The sequence below is a fragment of the Plutella xylostella genome, chromosome 15 (assembly GCF_932276165.1).
Source record: "Plutella xylostella chromosome 15, ilPluXylo3.1, whole genome shotgun sequence".
NCBI lineage: Eukaryota > Metazoa > Arthropoda > Insecta > Lepidoptera > Plutellidae > Plutella > Plutella xylostella.
Genome location: NC_063995.1, coordinates 7,919,835 through 7,945,143, shown reverse-complemented (window position 1 = coordinate 7,945,143; position 25,309 = coordinate 7,919,835). Strand labels below are relative to the sequence as shown.

The 25,309-nt window shown below is 42.8% G+C and overlaps 3 protein-coding genes across 3 annotated transcripts; 1 reads left to right on the top strand and 2 right to left on the bottom strand.

The window, feature by feature from the left end:
* The first annotated feature begins 2,104 nt into the window (after nucleotides 1–2,104).
* LOC105384835 (ankyrin repeat domain-containing protein 13C) lies at nucleotides 2,105–5,610 on the top strand. Its single transcript, XM_011555122.3, has one exon. The coding sequence runs from the start codon at nucleotides 2,453–2,455 to the stop codon at nucleotides 3,791–3,793; it is 1,341 nt and encodes a 446-aa protein (XP_011553424.1). The 5' UTR covers nucleotides 2,105–2,452; the 3' UTR covers nucleotides 3,794–5,610.
* LOC105390356 (coiled-coil domain-containing protein 39-like) lies at nucleotides 5,300–24,681 on the bottom strand. The gene is made up of 25 exons (XM_048625700.1): nucleotides 24,266–24,681; nucleotides 24,077–24,185; nucleotides 23,827–23,974; nucleotides 23,209–23,366; nucleotides 22,627–22,746; nucleotides 21,957–22,058; nucleotides 21,441–21,632; nucleotides 20,416–20,541; nucleotides 20,109–20,198; nucleotides 19,602–19,728; nucleotides 19,154–19,242; nucleotides 17,782–18,006; nucleotides 16,265–16,459; nucleotides 15,770–15,909; nucleotides 11,308–11,383; nucleotides 10,822–10,985; nucleotides 10,489–10,608; nucleotides 9,980–10,107; nucleotides 9,459–9,624; nucleotides 9,012–9,159; nucleotides 7,952–8,133; nucleotides 7,614–7,669; nucleotides 7,320–7,438; nucleotides 6,538–6,562; nucleotides 5,300–6,176 (listed from the first exon to the last, which is right to left on the bottom strand). The coding sequence occupies exons 1-25, from the start codon at nucleotides 24,409–24,411 to the stop codon at nucleotides 6,070–6,072; spliced, it is 3,258 nt and encodes a 1,085-aa protein (XP_048481657.1). The 5' UTR covers nucleotides 24,412–24,681; the 3' UTR covers nucleotides 5,300–6,069.
* LOC125489585 lies at nucleotides 12,350–13,615 on the bottom strand. Its single transcript, XM_048625744.1, has 2 exons — nucleotides 13,371–13,615; nucleotides 12,350–12,979 (listed from the first exon to the last, which is right to left on the bottom strand). The coding sequence occupies exons 1-2, from the start codon at nucleotides 13,441–13,443 to the stop codon at nucleotides 12,645–12,647; spliced, it is 408 nt and encodes a 135-aa protein (XP_048481701.1). The 5' UTR covers nucleotides 13,444–13,615; the 3' UTR covers nucleotides 12,350–12,644.
* Nucleotides 24,682–25,309: the final 628 nt, after the last annotated feature.

Sequence of the window (25,309 nt, the reverse complement as noted above, 5' to 3'; positions counted from 1 at the left end):
GTAGTTAAGAAACAAGAAAGTTTATTATAAATAATATTTGACCTTTATTTGAACCACTTGCATATTCCCTATTGCTAGGCTGTGCCCACATACTACGAACATAGTAGTAGGTACTTACTTCTCTGATAAGGGCTGGAGAGAACTACTCGCTATTTAACTACTAGAAAAAGCACAAAGTTACTCTATGGAGAAAGCTACGTGTGGTGGTGACCAAGGACTTGTGGTGACATGCTGGCCGTAGGCTAACCCAGGCCACACTCACCAATGTATTTACTGGCTAGCCTAGGCGTTTCATAGAACCTATGTCATGTCAACAGATACGCACGGTAAATATCATCATCATCTCAGATCTCAGCCACAGCTAGGACTTCCACTGCTGAACATAGGCCTCCCCTAATGTTTTCCACCTTGCCCGATCGGCCCCCAACCAGCGCTTCCAGGCGGACTTGTCTAGACCGTCCTTCCATCACGCGGGGGCCCGCCCAACGCTACGCTTGCCGATACGTGGTCTCCACTCGAGAACTCTTCTGCTCCATCGACCATTAGTCCTTCGAGTAATATGTCCGGACCACAGTCACTTCACCAGTGACACCTTACTTTATTTATTTGGCTAAGGTCAAAGAGCCAAGTTTAAACTGTGAGTTATACCGTAAGCATACCGTAAACACAGATAGACGTCAGTGGAAATCCGTAATATCTGCCTACCTGTCTAGGAAACATGTGGGTATGTTGACAGTGTTAGGTATGTAGTTATGTAATTACATTACCTTAGCGCCCATGTATTACCACCTACCGCCACGAACGTGCTTTCACGCAAGTGTGTCAGAAACCCAATAACTTAGAGATAACGAATTAACACACTAAATGCACAGTTACAAAACAATTCTAGTATAAATAATATGGAATTGTACGATGAGTTATTAATTGAATCATCGAAATGACATCGAAAGTTTTATTTTTCACACTACTCGTGGTGGCTTCCATCATGGTAAGTACTTAATCATCAATCATGGTAAGTACTTAATCATCAAGGATAGATGCGCTTAAAACCGCATCTATCCTTTTACTGTTTACGTACCACCTACCTAGGTGCTTAATCTACCATTTACTGTGTTTATTGTACTATCGACTATTGGGGAATCAGAGAACTGGAATTTCAATGGGACTATTATAGGTAATAGAGGGAACCATATACTCGGAAAAACTACAAAATTATGTATAGTAGGTTTGAGGATGAGGACTAATTTAAGTCCGTATTTCATAAAATCATAATTTTGATCTATATTTCCTGCTTTCAGATGTGCTCAGCCCAGTGCGGCTACGAGAGCGCAGCCCTGGCGCCCTGCTACCCCGCGTACCCCCCTGTGATCATCAACCGCGGCGGCGGCGGCGGCCGAAGTTCCAGAGACTCCCTCTATCCCTTCCTCTTCTACATTCTCCTGGCTAATGGAGGATTTGGAGGCAACTGCGGCTGCTAATCGCTTGTTTTTATGAAATAAATTCTATCTCTTTAGGTATTGGATGGTTTTTTGCTAAGAAATAATAAGTCTTACCTACCTACAATAAGAGCAAACGTTTTAAAAAGTTAGTGGTCTATTGGGTTGTCTAGTGCCAACTGCAGTTTTGGGCCTATTACATTGTAGGTAGGTACCTATCTTAATTTTCAATATTTGTTCAGTTTAGAGTTTGGAAGGGCATAATTGCTCATCCATAATGTACAGGAGGTGCACAACACTTCATCATCATAAATACAAGGCACCTACAGTAGGTACCTGTATAATACAGTTTTTGAAAATTCGCGCAATTTTTTGTTGAGATCCGATTGGTTTTTTTCGTACACATTCACATATTGTGTTTATTACTCAGAATAATAATCTCTGAATCCTGCCGCTAATATTGTTAAGGCTTTTCTTTCTTCTTGGTATAAATATTGATGAGACTCTTGTCTCTCATGCAGCTCCTTTTGCGCTGTGCTTCATCATTTGTGCTAACACTTGACTAGTCCTCAACCACTTATAACGTATATGCTTAGAATAAGGAGTCTCAGAATCTAGGAACTCGACTCTTTATTCTATGAAAAATCTAATATTTGCTCAATTTTGCTCTATGGTTTTTGACAAAATGACGGACTCAAAAAAATTAAAAGGTTTTTAGTTTTTTTTGCAATAAAAGATCAATTTCGTTTTATTCCAAATAGTGAAAGTTACAGTAAAATTTACTCCACCTACGAATAAGTTCTTTGTAAAAATATTGCCGTGTGACAAATTAAACAAATGTCACTTTACAAATTTTGAAAATGAAGCCACAAAAATATCCTTATCTCATCGATTACAAGTAATCGAAGCAGTGATTAGATAAATATCTCATTGGCAAACAATTTCTGGAACTCGGAGGACAATATTTCGATGTGCAAGCAGAGCAGGGTAATGAAGCAGTAAAAGTGGGGCACGCGATGTCTAGTTCGAACAGCAACGATGGTGGCGAGGACGAGGAGGGCTTCCCGCTGCACGAGTGCGTGTTCCGCGGCGACGTGCGGCAGCTGTCGTCCCTGCTGCGGGCGCACGACGTGGCGCGGCGCGACAAGCACGGCAACACGGCGCTGCATCTGGCGGTGATGCTCGGCCGCAAGGAGTGCGCGCAGCTGCTGCTGGCGCACGGCGCGCCCGTCAAGGTGAAGAACCTGGCCGGCTGGTCGCCGCTCGCCGAGGCCATCAGCTACGGCGACCGCCAGACCATCTCCTCCCTCGTTCGCAAACTCAAGCAGCAGGCCCGCGAACAGATGGAGGTCCGCCGACCCGACCTCATCAGAGCACTCGGTCAGATACAAAACTTCTACATGGAGTTGAAGTGGGACTTTCACTCTTGGGTCCCTCTGGTTTCAAGAATATTACCGTCTGATGTATGCAAGATCTACAAATCTGGGTCGGGTATAAGGTTGGACACCACCCTAGTTGATTTTACTGATATGAAATGGGAAAGAGGAGATATCTCTTTTATTTTTCAAGGGGATAAATTACCAAGTGATTCACTAACAGTTTTAGATAATAAAGCCAAAGTATATCAAAAAGTAAGATATGAGGAGACTGAAACGGAAATTGAGGATGAGGTGGACATCCTCATGTCAAGTGATATTCTTGCTGCCCAAATGTCAACCAAAGGCATTGCATTCTCAAGAGCTCAGTCTGGATGGATATTCCGTGAAGATCGCAAGGAAACTGTTGCTGGCATTTACAAAAGTGATATTTATACAATCACTGGCTTGGTGTTAGAGTCCAGAAAAAGAAGAGAACATCTATCAACAGATGATTTACAGAAAAACAAGGCTATAATTGAAAGCCTCACTAAAGGGAACACTCAAACCCTTGATACTAATGGAGAGCCTACCCGCCGTGCATCCTTGAATCCACCACCTGATACTGGTGTCAACTGGGAATCCTACAACCAGGCAGTACCTGGCCAGTACCCAGGGCTGGGCCGCGAGCTGGTTTATAAGGAGTCCTCCCGGAACTTCCGAGCCACTATTGCTATGAGCGATGATTTTCCCCTCAGTGTAGACATGCTGCTCAATGTTCTTGAAGTGATAGCTCCCTTCAAACACTTTGCAAAGCTAAGAGAATTTGTTGCTATGAAGTTGCCTAAAGGTTTCCCAGTGAAAATTGATATACCAATTCTACCAACAGTGACAGCAAAAATTACTTTTCAGAAGTTTGAATTCCGTGATGACATTGAAGCACACATGTTTAACATACCTGATGACTATGTGGAGGATCCACTAAGGTTCCCTGACTTATGACGCTTTGATATTCTAACACTGTTTGAAGTAAATGAGAGGCCGACGTGGCAGTGGGAGGTGAGGCGCGCCCGCCGGCGCCTGACTCGGGCAGCGCGGGCGAGGGCGCCGCGGCCGCGCTGCCGCCCGCGCGGCCCCCAGACCTTCAGCATAGAGTTCCCCATACTGTTTGGTCTGGGAAGCTCCTACTCTAGCCACTGTGTCCTCTTTGTGGAATAGCCAATATTTGTTTGACAAGTAGAATTATAAATTCATGGTGAATGTGTGTGTAGTGTCTAGTACCCCTGACAGTGTTAGAATGCATGTATGTTACAAAATTGTAATACCTCGTGAACACTTAATTACTTACACTTATTTAATTTATTATACTTTTTAATTTGATGTTTATTTTCATAATTATATTATTCATAAATTTACCTCAGAAAAAAAATTATTTTACTTATTTTTATGATTAAAGACATTGAAATGTGATTGCAGTACCTTATAATGTTTGTAAATAATAGAGTAGTAAATGCTCATGACAACACTATCATTTAGTACCTATAAATTTTCCTGGTCAAAAATTAATTCAATCATTTTATCATTAAGAATATTTTATATGTTAATTATACAACTTACACATACATTAATCTGAACACTCCCATATAATTATGTACCTATTGCTCTACGATCATAAATGCCAACGTCCTACTTTCTTGGCCTAGTTAGTACTCAAATAAGCAAGTATTGTACCTATCATAAGATTCATAATTTATAGAGTATTTTCGCATAAAAGGCAACAATTCAATTACCCATCTGTATTCACTTCTGCAGTAATTGCAGGTCGAATAAGCCTCAAATGTCTCTTGTGCCTTCAGCATTTCATTCTTAGTAGATTGTGACGTGATAGAAAGTTATGCACCTGAGTAGACAGAGTTTTGCACTTACTATAAATAATGCAAAACCCTTCTGCATACATTTCTCTCTAAGTATTTAAAAAATGCGCGAATAAATGTAGGTGCATTATTACCTCATGAAATTGCGCCTACCTACATAAACACTTACCTCTAAGCATCACTTTTTATACAAGATATACATAGCTGCGAAATGTTTACAATACAATATAGACATACCTATAATGGCATCACTTTAATTCGAATTTTATAAATCCCAGTAGAAAATTGTTTCAGTAACATATCGTTAGTCAACTTAGAAATTAAATTATACACCTATTTGAACAGCTTTTATAGTGAGTACCGCGCAATTAGTGAAATTTTACAATTATGACTTTATGTACTACTTTTAAGCAAAAAGAGAGCTAAATTAATTCGACAATAACAGATCCCACCTCAACAGAATATCTTTATAAAATATCTTGCCAATGTGTTTCACTGTTTAATTTTGTGTAAGTGAGAAGTATGTATTTTATGTATTAATTTTAATATAAATTATGATATGAGCAAAATTCTGAGTTATGTTGTAATAAACTACTTATAAAAAAGGGTGTTTCATTTGAATTAAAACCGAATATAATATTTAATATTTTTATTCATTTTATTAGTAAGCACAATCAGTCAATTTATTTGGCGAAGACATGGTGAAATATTATTTCTCAGTATTACACCATATTTTTAGCTATTACCTTGATGCAATAAAAACAATTCATCATAGTTGCTAGCTTATCAATCAGGCACATTATTATTACTGTAATAATAATAATTACAGAAACAATCGAAGGCAGGTGCTCATCAATTACGGCATATACCTATATATTTATATTTTTTCATCTAGTGAAGTGAGAATAGCTATAAAATTTAATCTAGACCACATTGTTGAGCACCTACACGGTAAAAAATTAAATGATTAGGCGACAGTGCAAATCTCTTGTGGAATTTGTCAATCTACAATCTAATATGCTTTGATAATCAATACTAATAATCAAATATATCATGCGATACAATTTTGCATTCAAACATAATTTTCCTACGAAGGGTCGGTTTTGCTAGATTAAAGATGTACAGATAGGCAAAGATGTTAGGTATGTATCACATGCTCATGATCAACCATGCTTTTAACTTTATTTGCAGCATGCTCCATACATTAACATTTCCAACATAATTTTAGTTGCAGGCTGCTTAGTATCAAGTAAGAAATTCTTATTTGAACATGCCTGTTAATCTTATTTACCTTACCTTTTGACTAGAGCCGAAATCTAATTGAAACTGCAATGTTTGTAAAAACCTCCTTTTGACAGGTAAGTGCTTGAAATATAATTTCAGTAGGTAACTAGGTCTTAGTATTCATTTGTAGAAGGACTTCCGGCGGATGCTGGGGGCGGGCGCGGGCTTGTCCTGCTCGTCGGAGGCGCCCAGCGTCACCACGCGCAGCGACATGGTGTTCCGACGAACTGGAGATAAAGTGGAGCTTTTGAGACTGTTGTTCTTGGCATGACGGTGACAAATACCTACTAATAGGGATAGTAGACTCTAGCTTGAATCTATGGTTTTCTACCGTGGTGAAAGGATTAGCCAGTCAGCTGCAAACTTTATTTGGTGTAGATAGGCACTTGTTTAGAGAAAAAAGTTATCTTTATTGGACTCTAATAGGGGGCAGGCAGCCTTTTACTGTAGCAGTAGTTACCTACGTATGTTTTGTTTTATAAATTTATAGCCTATCCACATATGCTTATTAGTTACTACTGATAAAAGTTATGAATCAACTGCTTAATACCAATATGATATGGCAAGTGATTGATTAGACATACTTACCGATTTCAGGTATAGCTTCGACCAACTGAAACAAAATAAATCTGAGTCATTTAACTTTCCTAACACTAAATTATTTGTAAACCATTTATTACGGGATAGGCGAGTTTTCAGTGGAATAAGTGCTCATCATATTCATTAAATACGAATAGTTATCTTTTCATTCTACTTGCAGATAATTCTTAGTTGAGATTTTCTTCCATCAAATTAATGTAGAACTATGAATGGTATTTTGTCACTTTGTTAGTCAGAATTTAAAATGTATAACTTTGTTTTGTTTCGTTTACAACTTGTTATTAGTTAATAATGTGGGAACTTGTTATTGGCCTTGTATACTATTAATTATCTTAAGTCACATATGTTTTATAAGCGCTGTTAGTTTCCTGAATAAACATAAAATAAAAAAATAACATAAAATAAAATAAAAATACTACCCGCAGGCCTTAGAAAGGTAGCTCGGATCTATATCGGTAATAATTAATCCTAACTATAATATTATAAATGCGAAAGTAACTGTGTCTGTTACCTACTCTTTCACGCCAAAACTACTGAAAAGATTGAAATGAAATTTGGGATACAGATGGTCTAACTAAACTCTAGACCCTGAGAATGATCATAGGCTATTTTTTATCGCGGAATTCCCACGGGAAAACTTTTTAAGGCGAAGCGAAGCTCGCGGGAATATCTAGTCTTATACTCCTATAGCTCTAGACCTAAAGGACTTCGTAGCTTCAGGTTCATAGCCCTATATCCCTACTTAGTCTCCACTCCACATATCTCCGCACCTGCGGCTCCTGTATCTTGGGCGCGAGGCTGCGGCGCAGCGCGCACAGCCGCCGCGTGTAGCCCGACGCCATGCTCTCCCCGCTGTGGGAGCTCTCCGTCGACGTGGATAAGACTGACTCTGGAAAATTAGGATATAGTTTTTTTTTATCTAAGGACCACAAAACAGACAGTTTAAACTTATAAATTACATGGTATATGTACCTATAACAAATGTTTTTATTGACATTAACAGGTTTTCGTGAGGCAGTGTGTGCAGAAACTTATTTTTTAGTTCGAAATAATTAGGTACTAACCAGTTTTTAAGTTCAACGCCGAGGTGCTTTCCATCCGAGTTTGGTTGTCTATCATGCTGTGAAAAATATAAACATGTTATTATTACACAATATCTAAACTTCAAAGCGAAGTCATATAGTACTAATCATATTACCTACTTGTATAAGCTCCATTATCAAAGAATATCAACTTTAGTTAATCATATTGTCGCTAGATGGCGCTGGCAGTCGGTGGAGCTGTGACGTCACTACACAACACTGACCGTTGTACAAACGCGGCGAGCGGGCGCTGGCTTCGCGACGCCGCCAGATGGCGCTTCTAGTTGATGAAGCTGTGACGTCACAACACAAACAGTTACCGTTGCACAAACGCGACGAGAGGGCGCTGGCTGCGCGACGCCGCCAGATGGCGCTGGCAGTCAGTAGAGCTGAGCAGCGCGGCGAGGCGTGACGTCACGTCCGGCGCGGCGCCGCTCAGCTGCAGCAGCAGCCGGAGGCAGCTGTATGCTGCCTCGTTGTAGTCACGCGTCCATATTGCTAACTGGAATGGACAAGAGATTTTCTTAACAAAAGCTCATAGATGGCGCTAGTAAAGTCATTTTTTGTGCGTGCTTCAGAGAGTTATGACGTCACCGTTCGTTAGCCAATAGTACCTAAGTTGTCCTGTCACTCGGCCGTCGCGTCGCTAATAACTATCTATACCGATTGCCTAATAGGTGTATTCTCTCCAGGCGCGAACAGGCGGCGAGCGCGGCGCAGGCAGTGCCGCACTACGTCGTGTGACTTGTCCAGTCGATCAGCCGTCGCTAGCGAATCCCATCTAGGTCTATCTGTCAGTCAGGGGCTACTATATATATAGATGTATAAATTACATGCGGCGCGCGCGACGCAGGTAGTATCGCACTACGTCGCGCGACTTGTCCAGCCCATCTGCCGTCGCTAGCGTATCCCGTCTAGGTCTCTCTGTCTGTCAGTGCCTACTAAACAGATGCTACGTCACCTGGAAGGTCCGCCATTGCTTGAAGTGACGCACTACGTCGGGCGACTTGTCCAGTCGATCACCCATCGATAGTGTATCCCGTCTAGGTCTATCTGTCTGTCAGAGGGTACTATACAGATGTATACGTCACCTGGAAGGTCCGCCACTGCTTTCCGTCGCGCGACTTGTCCAGCCGATCACCCATCGATAGCGTATCCCGTCTAGGTCTATCTGTCTGTCAGAGTATATACTATACCGCTATAATATATATTATGTCACCTGGAAGGTCTGCCACTGCTCTCCAGGCGCAAACAGGCGGCGCGCGCGTCGCAGGTAGTGTCGCACTACGTCGCGCGACTTGTCCAGCCGATAGCGTATCCCGTCTAGGTCTATATGTCTGTCAGGGTACTGATACTATATGATATGTATGTATAAGTCACCTGGAAGGTCCGCCACTGCTCCCCAGGCGCGAATAGGCGGCGCGCGCGACGTAGGTAGTGTCGCACTACGTCGCGCGACTTGTCCAGTCGATCGGCCGTTGCGAGCACCCGCGAACGGATCGATTCCAAGTCCGTTTCGGCTTCTTGTCTGTGGAGGCAGAGAAGGAGAGAAGAGTTAGCTAATAGGTTCTATTTCTTCAGCCGACAAAGCTATCGCCGGAATGTCAATATTGGCAAACCATAGATTGACTAGGACTTTTTGGACAAATCCAAGAGATTACAGGTCATTTTGCCTGTTTTGTGGCACACCTTTGCAGTGTACGTGGCAGGACATGGGAGGAGGGGTCATACTCCGTTCCATGCATCTTCTTCAGAATAGGCTAAAAGGCAGTATATAACTGTAACTTTACCTTAAAATTAGTAATAGGTATTAGTAAACAAACTTACTCCCTAGCACAAAGCTGTTTATTCTTATCTTCAGCCATGCGGTGTCTGTCCGCCACTTCATTGACTGCCTGCTCGGCTCTCTCCAGGTCGGCCCTCAGAGCTTTATACTGGTCGCTGAGCTCGTAGTACTGGGACATTACTGCTTGTAGCTCGGCCATATCTGTTTCTGGAATTGAGTGAGAATTATTATTAATATCAGAAAAAAAAGAATACTGCTGGACATAGGTCTCTTCCAACATTCTAAGGTCCAAGATAACACGTTTTTTTCAGGATTCCGACACAACCTCTACTAGCTATCAGTCTAATGTGGTCTAGGGACTTGAAAGAACACACCCAACACATCAGATCTACTCGTTATAGAATTATGATGCCACTGAAAGCATCACAAGATTTGTAACACACCTCAACTCATACTTAAACGGCACGGTATTTTCTAAATGGCGCTATCTCCGCGTCCAGGGTGGCCCTGTATACTGTACTGTACTAGTGTCAGTTGTAGCTAGTTGTTCAGTAGTACACACGGGCGGTGGCTAGTGGAGGCGCGTGTCTGTGTAGATGCGCGTGCATGACGCGCAGGGTGCTCTCCAGCGCGGAGATGTCGTGCTCGCAGCGCGCTATTGTAGCGTCCAGGGTGGCCCTGTATACTGTACTGTACTAGTGTCAGTTGTAGCTAGTTGTTCAGTAGTACACACGGGCGGTGGCTAGTGGAGGCGCGTGTCTGTGTAGATGCGCGTGCATGACGCGCAGGGTGCTCTCCAGCGCGGAGATGTCGTGCTCGCAGCGCGCTATCTCCGCGTCCAGGGTGGCCCTGTAAACTGTACTGTACTAGTGTCAGTTGTAGCTAGTTGTTCAGTAGTACACACGGGCGGTGGCTAGTGGAGGCGCGTGTCTGTGTAGATGCGCGTGCATGACGCGCAGGGTGCTCTCCAGCGCGGAGATGTCGTGCTCGCAGCGCGCTATTGTAGCGTCCAGGGTGGCCCTGTATACTGTACTGTACTAGTGTCAGTTGTAGCTAGTTGTTCAGTAGTACACACGGGCGGTGGCTAGTGGAGGCGCGTGTCTGTGTAGATGCGCGTGCATGACGCGCAGGGTGCTCTCCAGCGCGGAGATGTCGTGCTCGCAGCGCGCTATCTCCGCGTCCAGGGTGGCCCTGTAAACTGTACTGTACTAGTGTCAGTTGTAGCTAGTTGTTCAGTAGTACACACGGGCGGTGGCTAGTGGAGGCGCGTGTCTGTGTAGATGCGCGTGCATGACGCGCAGGGTGCTCTCCAGCGCGGAGATGTCGTGCTCGCAGCGCGCTATTGTAGCGTCCAGGGTGGCCCTGTATACTGTACTGTACTAGTGTCAGTTGTAGCTAGTTGTTCAGTAGTACACACGGGCGGTGGCTAGTGGAGGCGCGTGTCTGTGTAGATGCGCGTGCATGACGCGCAGGGTGCTCTCCAGCGCGGAGATGTCGTGCTCGCAGCGCGCTATTGTAGCGTCCAGGGTGGCGCCGCGCGCGCGCAGCTCGGCCCGGTCTGCTGCAAACTGTGGAAGACGACTGTGATGAGTTAATCATCGTCAGCATATGAAAGTCCACTGCTGGAGGTAAGGTAAGTAAGGAAGTAAGGTAAGGAGGTTTTCGATACTACTATCGATCCTAACTTATTGTTATAGACCGTATTTAATCGGTGTATTTTATTTATTAAAGGATAAATCCGTTAAAAGCCATTGCCAAACGGTATTTTATTATTTAAATGTATGTAAATGTAAGTAAATAAACTGATAATGATAAAAAGTCTTAGCAAAATCGCACCCTGTCAGGTTTAATGTCAGGACTTTATAGTTGGACTGCTACTACATAACCAACCTTAATTTTGAAGAAAGAGACGGAGACTTGCTCGCCCGCCTCGTCTCTTCCCAAAGATGTGATGAAAATTTCATATCTGAAACGTACAAACATTTATATTTTATCTGTATTATTTGTTTTCAATAAAGTTTTCTTCGTACAAAAGTTTCCTTGGCAACCTTAGGGTTAGCATATTTTTTTCCCTCTTTGGGGTTTAAAAAAATCTGTCTACATTCCTTAGGTGTAGTACCAAACGCTAAACGTATTTAGTAACTGCCAAACGTGTGTCAGTTAGTACAAAATAAGAATAAGAATAAATTTATTCAGATAACTATAGGTAATACATATGTCGGAAGCGGGGGTGGGGCAGGTACACGTTCCTGGGGTGGCTGGGTGTCAGGATTGTCCGACATCGTGTTTCGTAGGCGTAGGAATGGCGATTATAAGAAAAGTCATTTTACATAATCACTTCGTTTAATTATCGCACAGTTACACAACACAATAACACTTAGCAATCACACAGCAAGCCAATACACAGAAAGGGTAACGTAATGTCACTAAGTAAGAGAAACGCGGGACAGTTTCTAGACGTGTGCGCAGAACGACGCTCAAGTACAGACTGACTCGACTCTACGTCTTCCCCCACCATCTAGACTCCGTCGAGCGCCACTAGAGGCGCTGGCGTTCCAATTGTCACTTGTTTTGCAGAGACTCCGCTAGGTGGCGCGACAGTTGACGTCCGTTTCCGACACATATTTTAAAAATAGGTCAACTCTTAACCCTTTAACTGATGATGGCAATATACGTGCCACCATCTTATAGGCCTGAGAATTCTAAAAGTTTATTCGATCTTGCTACTGGAAACGTCACTAATACCTACAGTGTGTCTATAAAGTCGTGAAATTAAATGATGGCGTTGCTAACGTTCATGTAGCAACCCTTTATAGCCTGACATAACGATTTTGATACTAGCAGTTTTTCAAGTAAAATGAGTAAATAAATAATATTCATTACAGTCATATTTTATGTTTGTTTTATTTAAATTAGGTATATACCTCTACTTATTAAAAGTTATTTAAACAAAGATTTATAGTCGAAACAAAATAAAAATACACAATCTGTATTTACTGTCTTTATTTTGCACCATTAAATAAAATTACAGAACATGAAGTACAAAAAGGCGGCCCAACCAACAGCTTAAACCAATCTCTACCGGACAACCTCTAGATGGAAGAGATAAGTACTAATTAAGTTTTATGAGGTAGCTGTAGTGCGGGTATACTACATATACTAACAACAATAGAGATTGCGTTAACGCAATCTTGGTGGGTGTAAAAATATGAAAGTTAGAAAATAGATCAATCGTCATCAAATTCCAAATATTCTACACCAAGAAATGACTCGTTACCGCTTTCATCAGCAGCGCTGTCAACTCTACAGCTGCTGTCACCGCTGCTGCTATCATCGCCTAAACAAATCACCAGCTCGTCTATGTCATGATACAGGCGACGTCCTCGCTCGTAGTATTCTTTTTCGAGAGTCTCGACGTGATTGCAACAGTTTTTCCATGTTTCAGGCGTGATGTTATTGAAGGCCTCTTCAGCAAGTTGCTTCACATCACGTGACCCAACATTGTGTGCTGCAACTTTTTGTTTTACGTTAGCCCAAATGAGCTCAATAGTCTCTGATTTTCCTGAAAAAATAAAGTACAAAAAATTCAGTAAATGGAATTTAAGATTATTTTGTAGAAAGATTACTTAACCTAATACCTATGTGCCATAAAATTTCTGTCGCACAAATCTGCGGTCCATATATCGGAGATAACCATGGAAACAATATCTCATTGACATAAATCAATAATAATTCAAAATTGGTAGAAAACCATTCAGTTTATTTTCAGACTGAGTTATACCATTCTTAAAGTATCAAAAATTATGGTCGCACTCTAATATGACCCACTTACAATGTCAATCTAACCTAAAAATATGCATTGTAAACAATGCTTTTTATGGTCTCCAAACCGCAAATTTAGTAAATTTGTATCTTCAGGCAGACTAAATACAAACAATAACTCGATTACATACCGGTCTTAGATGCTGTTCGGCCATAAACATCATCCAAATCCCACAAAACTTGTCCAGCTTGGAACTCCGCCATACATCGCTGGAAAACTTTAAAATTACTTCCCGCGTACCACTCCGGTTCACTTTACTCATTTTACCAACCTATTCGCGTAGTTTGGCCCTAATTTATTGCAATTTAATTAAAACAATAAACAATATAAAAGGAAAACAGTATCAGAACACCACTCGATGACAGCAGATGTACTTATGTTATGTTTGGCATTGTTTGGTGTTGCCAGGCGCATAACTAATGTTAGTTCCTCAAACATTCATGTCACGACTTTATAGACAAACTGTAGCTGAATGCACATCAGTATTTTTTTTCTTCAATCAAATCAATTAGTAGTGCCAACATTAAAAAAAAATGTCACTTGAAAAAAAATTGCCTCATTTCAAAAGTACAAAGTTTATTTAAAAATATCTCATCAATCCTGCAGATAAAAATGTGAGTAACCTTCTTTTTTTATATAAAAATTTAGTATAGAAGACGATATGATCACTATTTATAAAAAAAAACGAAATTTTTTATTCGAATTTCCATTTTTTTGTGGTGGCCATATATATGCCACTATCAACTTGTAGGTACCTACATGGTGGCAATATAATGTACACCGCCAGTCCAAACCCCGGCAAAGCTCCGCTCCCTCCCTGCTTCCTCCAGACAACGATCCACAATGAAGCGGAACAAAGTCCCACCAGATGATGCCACCGCCCATGAGCCGGAAGACATGCCCGGCACTCCAGATGGCACGACTTCCGAAGATGACCCGGAAGAACCGGACCACGAACAAGCTTCCACCCAAAACGATTCGGTGAGGGCACCCACAGGCGACGACGCTCCACCCAGCTCGACGGCACCACCGTCCCCACCCCCACGAGCCTGCCAATCTCCCCCACCCACCAGACCCCCAAGCACCTCAAGACCAACACCAGAGAATCCACACCGAAGTCCCCCAGCCACAAGACCCCAAAGTGCCTCAACATCTGGACCAACATCTCACCAACATCAAAGCCGCCCAGCTGCAAGAGCACCAAGCAATGTAGAACCAACCGCATCCCCCAACACACCAGACAGGCCAGACGAAAATGAATCCCCGGACCCCCCGTCCCCAGACCTAGACTCGGACGAAGATGAGACCGACTGGAAAAAACAAGAATGGACCCAGAAACCAGATCAGCCACCCTGACACTCCGAAAGTTCAATCCCCAAAACAGCCTCCAAACAGAACGAAACCTCCGACCCACCCCTCTCCACTCTTCAGCGATGACGCACCAAACACCACTGTGGACCAAACCAATTTATACCAAGCCATGATTTCTTCTTTAGTGGTTGGTGTATAATTTCTCGATCCTACTTGTAAAGCGTATAAATTAGTTTGGTCCACAACAATGTCCAGCACGTCATCACCAAAGAACAAAGAAAAGTAGGTCAGAGGCCCCGCTCCGCCCGGAAGCCGCTCCGAAGACCGAACCCTCGGAGCACCAAAGCAGCCGAGATCCGGCCCCCGGGTCCACTCCTGCTCCCCCCAACCAGTCCCATCCTCACCCGAATCCGAAGACGAGAAATCCGAAAGCTCACCCCCATCCAACCCATCCAGCATGCTAGAGGATGCAACCGGCTCCGCGCCACCCGGCACTCCCGCAGCTGAGCGGCCCCGACGCCGGGCAGACACCGAAGCACCCCGAGGTCCTGCAGCCGAAAGACCTCGACACAGAGCCTCCGGTGCCGATCCCGAAGCGCCCAGAAGTCCAGCAAGTGAAGGAGACCGACAAGCCGATGAGGACGGAGACGACAGCGCCGCCGAACCAAGCAGAACGCCACCACCTGCAAGCACCCTCACCAAACCACCCCTGGCAGAAACCCGTTCCGAATACGACTCCCCCAAACCATCCCCAGAAACGGCACCATCCGGAACAACAAACGCGTCCCCCAACTCATAGGCAACAGCATCATCCGACAAGACCCCACTCCGCCTCACTCCACTCATTGCAGATCACTATCCAAAAGAAACAAAGGAAAAACAAAACTTTACCAAAGTTCAAACCGGCAGTGTACATTATATTGCCACCATGTTTTTTTCATATAAAATATATATTTATTTATTTTTTAAATTCGAATTTTAATTAAGCTTTACATATATAACCCATACCCAAAGTTTCATTTTTCTGCTACACTTGGATCCTTCTGCTGGTTAAAGGGTTAAATCTAAAGGTAGATGAAATACTGCTCTGAACTAGGAAATAACAGAGTTTTTCCTGTGTTTCAGATTAAAAAAATGTATTTAAAATTTGATTTAAATACGATTTTAAATACGTTTAGCGTTTGGTAAAAGTGACCCTTATATAGTGACACCACATACCGTTGTTTCAGCTGCTCAATCCTGCCCTCTCGCTCGCGCACCTCGCCGCGCAGTCGTCCGCACTCGTCTAACAACGCTCGCTTCTGCACGTTGAACATGTCCCGACGAGTCGCGATCTCCACTAGACGCTCGTCCATCGCCTGGGTGAGGAGATAGTAGGGAGATTAAGGTAGGACAACTAAGTAGGTATTTAGATGATGGCATTAGGTGTAAGTGAAACTGTAGTGAGGTGAGATATCTTCTCCGCAGTGACCGAGCCTTTGTGAAATGGCGGTAGATTCATAATCTTGGCCATCAGAAATAATAGTAAAATTTTACTCTTCAATTTATTATGAATCTTAAATCTTCAGTTCTGGCGATGAAGTTTGTTATTTATAATACGCATTCCCGAATAATCGTGAAGTTTTCGTGGATGTTAATAACCATATGCGATGCCAGTGTCTAACAGTGGATTTTGTTTGCGCCCCCTGCAGCTGTGTGCTACAGTGTACTGACCGCTCGCAGCGCCCCCCGCCGCGCCTCGTGCCCGCAGGCGCGCTGGTCTAGCGAGGCGAGCGCGCGGCTGGCGTGTCCGGCGCGCAGTCTCAGCAGCGCCTCGTCGACTCGCTCGCGGCGCAGTGAGGCCCGTGCGGCGGTAAGTTGTTTGGTGCCGCCGTCTATCTCGAGCGCTGAGGTTTTGAGGCGGCTTTGCTGTGGGTGAGGTAAACAAATGTTAATGTTATTTAGTTAACTGTCAAACAACGTAAAACTTAGACAGACCATAAAGTATAATTTAAAATATTCAATCCAGTCTGGTCAAGCTCAACATAATCTTATACCTTGATCAATACCACTTTCTAAAATCTCCCAAATCATACCTCAACATGCAACAAACCTCCACACTAAAAATACTAACCAACTCCTTATGCCGCCCTCCCAACACCTCCAACTCCTTCGTCAGCCGCCTCATATCATCCTGCAGTCTATTAGAATGTCTCTCCAACAAGGCGACTCGGGCCGCGTGGCGCGCGCACACTGTCGTCAATCGCTCCTCACGAGCAGCCAGCACACACACACACACAAACACACATACACACAGAGACAGCACACCTTTCATCTTTATTACAGTAGTGTAGATGTAGATAAATTTAACCTACCTTTCATCCAACACTACCAAAACACACACCAACTCCTTATGCCTCCCGCCAAGCCCCTCCAACACCTTGGTCAGCCTTCTCATATCATCCTGCAGTCTGTTGGAATGTCTCTCCAGCAGCGCGACCCGGGCCGCGTGGCTCTTCACGAACCACCAGCACAGATACACACACACACACACACACAAATCTGTCAAAATTAAATGTAACTTTTCCGTAAAGAAAGATTACTTACCAAATCCTTATGCCTCCCGCCCAACCCCTCCAACTCTTTAGTCAGCCTTCTCATATCATCCTGCAATCTGTTGGAATGTCTCTCTAGCAGCGCGACCCGGGCCGGCTCTTCACGAACCACCAGCACAGACACACATACAAATATTTCCTCTTTATAACAGTCGTGTAAACTCACCAGCTCCGTATTTTCCATTCAACCCCTCCAACTCCTTCGTCAACCTTCTCATATCACCCTGCAGTCTGTTGGAATGTCTCTCCAACAAGGCGACCGGGGCCGCGTGGCTCTTCACAACCACCACCACAGACAGACACACACACACACACACAAATCTTTCAAAATGATATTTACCTGTTATGTAATGAAATATTACTTACCAACTCCTTATGCCGCCCTCCCAACCCCTCCAGCTCTTTCGTCAGCCGCCTCACATCATCATTCAACCTGGCGGAGTGTCTCTCCAACAAGGCGACCCGGGCCGCGTGGCGCGCGCACACCGTTGTCAACCGCTCTTTAAGAGCCACCAGCACGCACACACACACACACAGACACACATACACACAGAGACAGCACACCTTTCATCTTTATTACAGTAGTGTATATGTAGATAAATTGAACCTGCCTTTTACTCAACCAAAACTACTTACCAACTCCGTATGTCTTGCATTCAGCCCCTCCAACTCCTTCGTCAACCTTCTCATATCATCCTGCAGTCTGGCGGAATGTCTCTCCAGTAGCGCGACCCGGGCCGCGTGGCGCGCGCACACCGTCGTCAGACGCTCCTCACGAGCAGCCAGCTCGGGAGATTGCTGGTCTTCTCTGGAACCTTCCATGTGGGAGACGCGGGCGCTGAGGGTCTCCACTTGGTAGCACTGGAAAGATAAGATATTCTTTATTCTGTTTTGACAATTGACAGAAGAATAGCATCAGCGTGGAAGAGATATTGGTCAAACAAAGATGTCTTCAAAAGCAACCTGCCAGTAAATCTTAAGAAAAAAATAATGGATAACACCATCCTACCCGCATTATTATACGGATGTCAGACATGGCCACTTACAAAAAACATAGTAAGTAAAATTATTACATTCCAAAGGGCTACAGAGAGATCCATGCTCGTGCTAAAACTTCAAGACAGAGTCAAAAATGCAGAAATACGACGCATAACCAAAATAACAGATGCAGTAGATATGCTCTGCAGACTGAAATGGAAATGGGCAGGGCACGTAGCAAGGACCACTGATGGACGATGGAGCGAGCGCATTCTCCACTGGTACCCGAGAGACACGACCAGACCACCTGGGCGCCCGAAGAGACGCTGGTGCGACGACATCGTGGAGATGCAATACCTGGACAAGACGAGCTAAGGACCGACGAGATTGGCAAACTATGGAGGAGGCTTATACCCAACTATGGGTGACCAAATAAAACATTATGTTTATTTAATTAATGCATGCACTACACCTTTAATATAAATTATATCTTAATTATTTAATCTTAATGATATTATCTGAATAAATGAATACTTATATAATTAATAAATAAAAAATGAAATAATTAATAATAATAGTTGTAAGTTGTAAATTAAGAATTTTGTCATATATATGATGCATGTATGAAAATAACTTAATTATTTGGAAATAAATGGCTTTTGTATTTGTATTTATTCTGTTTCAATTTATTTATATACACTTTATTGTACAGTACACATACACAAGCAAACATAAAAGAGAACAGTTACAAATCAAAACACAATTTACTATAAGTGACTACTGCATCAATGGTGCGGGATTTACAATGTTCCGCAAGCAGTAAAAAGGGTTTGAAGAGAGTTTCCATCTATCGGTAGATGCGCTGTACTACTACCGTAGTGCAATACAATAAACCCCACTAGAAGTTTTATAGATTGCTGCATTTGTGGGTGCTTAGGTCGAGCTTATTACCTTAGTAGGTAAAATAATAGGTATGAAAATGCTTAATTTTATAACTTCCGATTAGATATCAATGCAAGTGTTTACTCACAATATGGTAAAGTGTTTCCTTTTGTGTTTGCAGATTTTTCTCGACCTGCTGGTGTCTGTTCTCCAGCTTGCTCATCACTGCCCTGGATGCTGAAATACAATAATAAAACTAGTGATATCTCGATTGTCTCTCCACTATAACTGTAGACCTATCACATAGGGACCACAACAAACTGAGACGGAGCTACACTAAACTATTTTGCGCACGCACTGAAGGACGCATGCTATTTCAATACTTTCTTAGAAAACCCCACTGTTACCACTTACAATAAGGTAAAGTTACTGTTCAGATTTTAAAGGATCTGGGACAAAAGACAAAAAAAAACACAAATCACACCATGGCAAACTGGAAGTCTGTCCAAAAATAAGGCATTTGCGGGTGCAATCTGTCTGTTTTAAATACACACTGAAAGAAATTATAGACTACAGGCGCTGGTTATCAAAAATACCTTTAATCTGCATATAGAACAGTTTCTCCTCATTCTTGAGCGTCACCAGCTTCTGTTGGTCCACAAACGCGCAGTGCGCGGCGCGCTGCGCCGACGTCGCCAGGCCGCTGGCGTAGCGCTCCTCTTCCTGACAGTAGAATAGAATACTGACAATTAGAATTGGAAAGCTAAAGATCGCATCCAGTGGCGTGCTTTGGGAGAGGCATTGGACTGCTATAGGTTGATGATGATAAATGAGAATTGGAATTACTGTATTGCGTTACAAGTGGTAATGTCATGGCAATGAGCACCTGGTAAACTTCGCCATGTTAAAGTTTACTGAATCTTATAGAATAGGTACTTTACGAGTAGATAAGGATACTATGCCATTGACTAGGGCCTACTGAACTTCTGGAAAATCCGGAAAAATAAACTTGCCCTTACAATCTTTAATTCACACATGATTAGAATTTATAATATAATAACTAACTAACACAGTTTATGTTTTATATTTATATTATCACTTACGTTGAGAATGTCTTGCAACTGTTTGGCTCGATTCTCCGATGATTTCGACTTGTCCTGCGACTCCAGTATCTTTTCTTTCAGTTCCTCCAACTGTAAAAATAGCCCACCAAATGGATTAATTATTCCTTTTTTACATAGTTTTTATTTATTAATCTTAAGTCAACTTCTGAAGGGCTAGCACGGGGCGCATTTAAGACGTGACAACAGTTCTCCGTCGCGCTCTTGAGGCTGTGTTACGCAAATTTTTTCACTTAATTGCGCCCCATGCTAGATATTCTGGAGCATTCTCAGATTTCAACAAACTTACCTTGTCATTGAGTTTGATATTAATTTGGTCCTTCTTCTGTTGCTGCTCCATGATCTGCCGGTTCTCGATGTGAAGCTTCTCCAGCGCCGTCCGCATATGAGCGAGCTCGCGCTGCAGCGTTTGAGCCTTAAAACACGGAGAATTAAGGTATAATTTAGGTTGAAAAAGTTTTTTTAATTATAAATAAATAATGATGAATCGTGCGTATAAAGAAACCATATGAAAAAGGCGGTCATTCTACGAGTCATAGCTACAAGAAAAGCAACATGGCTTGAGTGAGAGATTCGACGCATTCCGAACAACCGCAATTTGTTTAATTGAAGTTGTCCGCTATTTTGATAAAATGATGATGGCCGCCATTTTATGCGATCAAGATGAATGAAAATGACCTGCGTACCTCACTATCATAATAAGAATTGAGTTCCACACCAAACCAAATCTATTATCAGCTAGTCATAGTTGGGACTATTATACAGTTACAGTGCAAATGTAAAGGCGCGGATTCCGTTCAAAACCGAGCGACACCATTGGTCTCTTATCATTCTGCCATGCGCAGACCAGACGGCCGGCATTTTGGCAAAATGTAGATGCATGCGATTTTAGCTGGATTTTAGTTACTTATACAAAATTATACGCACCTCACTATCATAATACGCGTTGAGTTCCCTCATCTGCGCCAGCGCCTGCCTGGCCCGCGCTGCCTGCGCCGCCAGCGCGTCGTTCTCGCGCTGCGCCTCCTCGCCGCCGCCGCGCTGCTGCTGGTGGAACTGCTGCTGCTCGCGACACTGTTCCGCTAGTGAGGCACATTATCTGCCGCCACGCTGCTGCTAGTAGAAAACCACCACCCATGCCTACTAGCTGGTGATATTGCAGAGCTGCTATTTACGCTACTACGGCCACCGAGCGACGCGCCCACAGTTACCGCAATTTTGATAAAAATGTTTGATAAAAGATGGCCGCCAATTTGAAAAAAAATCAAGATGGCCGCCACAATGGCTTAATTAAATAAAGTTGCCATTACATACCTCACTATCATAATAATCATTGAGTTCCCTCATCTGCGCCAGCGCCTGCCTGGCCCGCGCTGCTTGCGCCGCCAGCGCGTCGTTCTCGCGCTGCGCCTCCTCGCCGCCGCCGCGCTGCTGCTGGTGGAACTGCTGCTGCTCGCGACACTGCTCGGCTAGGGAGGCGCACTCTTGTTCCAGGACGGCGTAGTCCTGGGGATGTAAGGATGGTTATTAACTTTTGAATAGTAGTTTGCAGGATATTAATCATATGATGCTATGCTAATCCCGAGACAAGAAGCAGCATATTTCTTTCACGAATAGCCGCGTATCTACCTGTCGCACGTCGTCATCACCAAAGGTACTTTTATACATACCGTGCATTGGATCTCGTTCTACTCGTAGCAAACCCGAGGCATGCCTCGCCGAGGCGTGCGACAGGTGGATACGCCTCTTAAATTATGTTCATCGGTGCGATAAATCTTGAATTTCGCGATTCAATTTTATTTACATGGACTATTCAGGATTTATAAATACCTCTCTAATATGTCTGATGTCAGTATCGCGCTGGCGCAGGTTCTCGATGGCCGCCGTCCACATCCTCATCATTTGATTCCTCTGCTCCATGCTCTCTAACACCTGGACAGAAGAAGAAAATTTTCAAATGATGAACAGTAGTAGGTTCTGAATAAAGGATCCTAATACGAAAGGACTGGAATATAAAGTGTTCCCACAAAAGTGCCATCTTTTACCAGTCGGCTACCTTAAAATGCCTCCATAAGTAGGAAGTAGGTTTCTCCACGCTATCGTGAGCCGCCTCTCACTTGGGTTTTCCTGCCTTGTTCTGTTAATTTCCGCCTCCACAGACCGTCTTCAGCTCTGTTTAACTGCTAGCTAGCTATGTACGTGTTTAACTGGTGTCCTACCGCCGGGCTGCCACTCGGTATGTACAGTCAAACTATAAAGTCCTGACCTGACATCAAAGAGTGCGATTTTGCTAAGACTTTTTATGATCATCATGTTATTTACTTACTTTTACATACATTTTAAAAATAAAATACCGATTGATTAAGGATTTTTAACGGATATGTCCTTTAATAAATAAAACACATTGATTATAAGATCTTAAACAATTAGTTAGGATCCACTTCCGTTTTCACGACTTTATAGTTGGACTGTAGGTAATAAATCTGACAACTGAGTGTACCTGTTCGGATATCCTCTGCGCGGCGCGCTCTTCAGCGCTCAAATTAGCGACCAGCTGTAGTAGTCGCTCCCGCACTTTGTCGTGCTCCATCTTCAGCTTCTGACGCTTGTGCTCCAACGCCTGAAGGGTTTAGAGAGGGAGTGTAAGGGGGGAGGCTACGGAATGTGTCTGAATGGTAACGCAAGCATGTGTTTCCTAAATCACCTTAATTTCAAATGTGTGAAATGATTAAATATTGTTGGCAAAAACAGTAGGTAAGTACCTAAATTATAAAATTTACGATTTGTTTATTTTATAACTACCTACTGTTATAAAGTTGAATCTGAAGACCCAAGCATCTTGACTTGATAGTTTATGTACTTACATAAACTATCAGATTCAACTTTATAACAGTAGGTAGTTCCTGCTCATTTCACTAGATAACATTTAAAGGACATTTAGGTACAGTAGAGTAGACTAATGGAGACCATGTAATATAACATGAGAAGCCCTCTAGCTTGTATATTTTCGCTTCTTCGAACAGGCCTATGTCCAGTGTTGGACTATTTTGCTGATTAAATCTAAGAGTAAGTAAAATCAAACCTTAGCAGTACTTAGGTCCTGCTTAGTGAACTGTTCAATAGCTGTAATATCGCCAGCTTTCCTCTCGAGGGCCGCGCGCCACTCCTGCAGCGCGCCGCGCTCCCCGCACACCTCCTCCTTCAGGGAATCCGCCTTCTTGAGGCAACGGGCTATGTTGGCTGCAAAGTGAGAGTTAGGTTTTGTAAACAGGAGTACTAAATAATAGGGCATGAGATACTTTTTAGGACCTCTTGGAGATGCGGAGTCAGGCAGAGGTGAATGTGTGTGGAATTTTGCTTGGCTGCTCGTCTATTGCAGCAGGGATGCGAGCCAAATACATATAATCATCATCATCAGGCAATAATCATCCACTGCTGAACATAGGCCTCTCCCAAGGAGTGCCACAACACTAGGTCCTCTGCCTTCCTCATCCAGCCACTACGGGCTACCTGGCTAAGGTCGTCGATCCAGCGGGCAGGAGGGCATCTCTTGCTGCGTTTACCTGTTCATGGTCTCCACTCGAGAACTTGTCTCCTCAAAATGAAAAGATAGGAGAGTCATAATATCAACATCCGTTGCTGACTGCCCAGGGAGCTTTGTCATGATACCTTTCTTTGAACTAGGCAAACTTATGCTCACTTTGAATGATATCTATACGTCCAGTGAGCTCGGCACTCTGCTTGGTGTAGTCGACTATGTCTCGCTTGAGTCGGTCGTGTTCAGAGTGCGCTGCCTGCGTCATCTTCACCTGGCTCTCCATCTGCTGCTTGTGAGCAAACAGTAGGCGCTGGAATAGACAATACAATATATAATATTTTAACATAATAGATTATGTTTATAATAACAGAACTGCTGCTGTATCATTAAAATTTAATTGATTAATTTGTACCGTGTTCTCCTCATACTCTGTATGAACATGCTTTTTGTACTTGTTGAGGTCAGCTCGTTTTTGGTTCTGAACTTGGAGTGCTTCTGAAAGTCGTTGGATTTCATTTTGCCTGAAATCAGCAATAAATACATGCTATTAAATAAGTACATACTTTTACTTAGAGATCAATAATTTAGATAAAATACGTGCCGTTCTATGAGCAGATTCTCCAGAGCCTGGTTGTCGGGGTCAGCGAGGGGTATTTTGTCGCCTCTGTTCCACCCTAGTTCATCCAGAAGCTGAGCCATGTAATTGTTAGGCAATTTACTAGCTTGGTAGTCAACCTCAGTCATCATTTTAAAGCTACAATACAAGGGCACTAAGTCTAAGATAAAATTAAATTTATAAACGTTTCCAAAGAAACTAAATATAGTTAGATCAATAACTTATAAACAAATTATATTCCAATTTGATCAAAAAGCCGCCATTTTTTAAATAATGCCCAAAAACAAAAACAAACACATGTCAAACAACACAGCTGATGAATGAACGAAATGAGTTAATATTGAACGAATGGCTATAATAAAAAGGGAAAACCGGTAATTTCCGAAAATTAATAATGGAGAAACGTTTGCATTGTGAATATAAACGTTTACTGTATTACTTATTAAATGAATTTCATATTGACATAGATTATATGGACCAATTTAGTTCGCTCTCACCGGAACAGATAAGTTTGTGGCACATAATACAATATCAGGAAAAATAATTACCTTTCAATTGACTCATTGTTGACAAAAAATTCAGTCAACTATAACGTCATCGAATACTCAATGGATGCTTTGCAAGAACAACAGCGTTTGAATTTTGAATAGGAACTAAAGTTTCAGATGGGTTTATAAACACTAATTTTTATTAATAAAGCGACTTTGAATTTTATTTTTATTCTTACATTGATTGAAACTGGTAAAATAATCAATAAAATTTATTGGTGGGGACATCTCGCACACGGCCATCTGATCCCAAGCTAGGCAGAGCATGTACTTATCATGGGTGTCAGACATTATTATACACATATCTGCCCCGGTCGGGATACGTATCCGAGACCTTCGGCATAGCAGTCAGGGTCACTAACCACAGCTTATTATATGACCCCGAGACCTCACACGAAGACATAATAAGGAGACCCACGACAGGGTTTACAAAAAGCAGCAGTAACTATCATCATCATCATCATGAAAGATGTGAATTTTT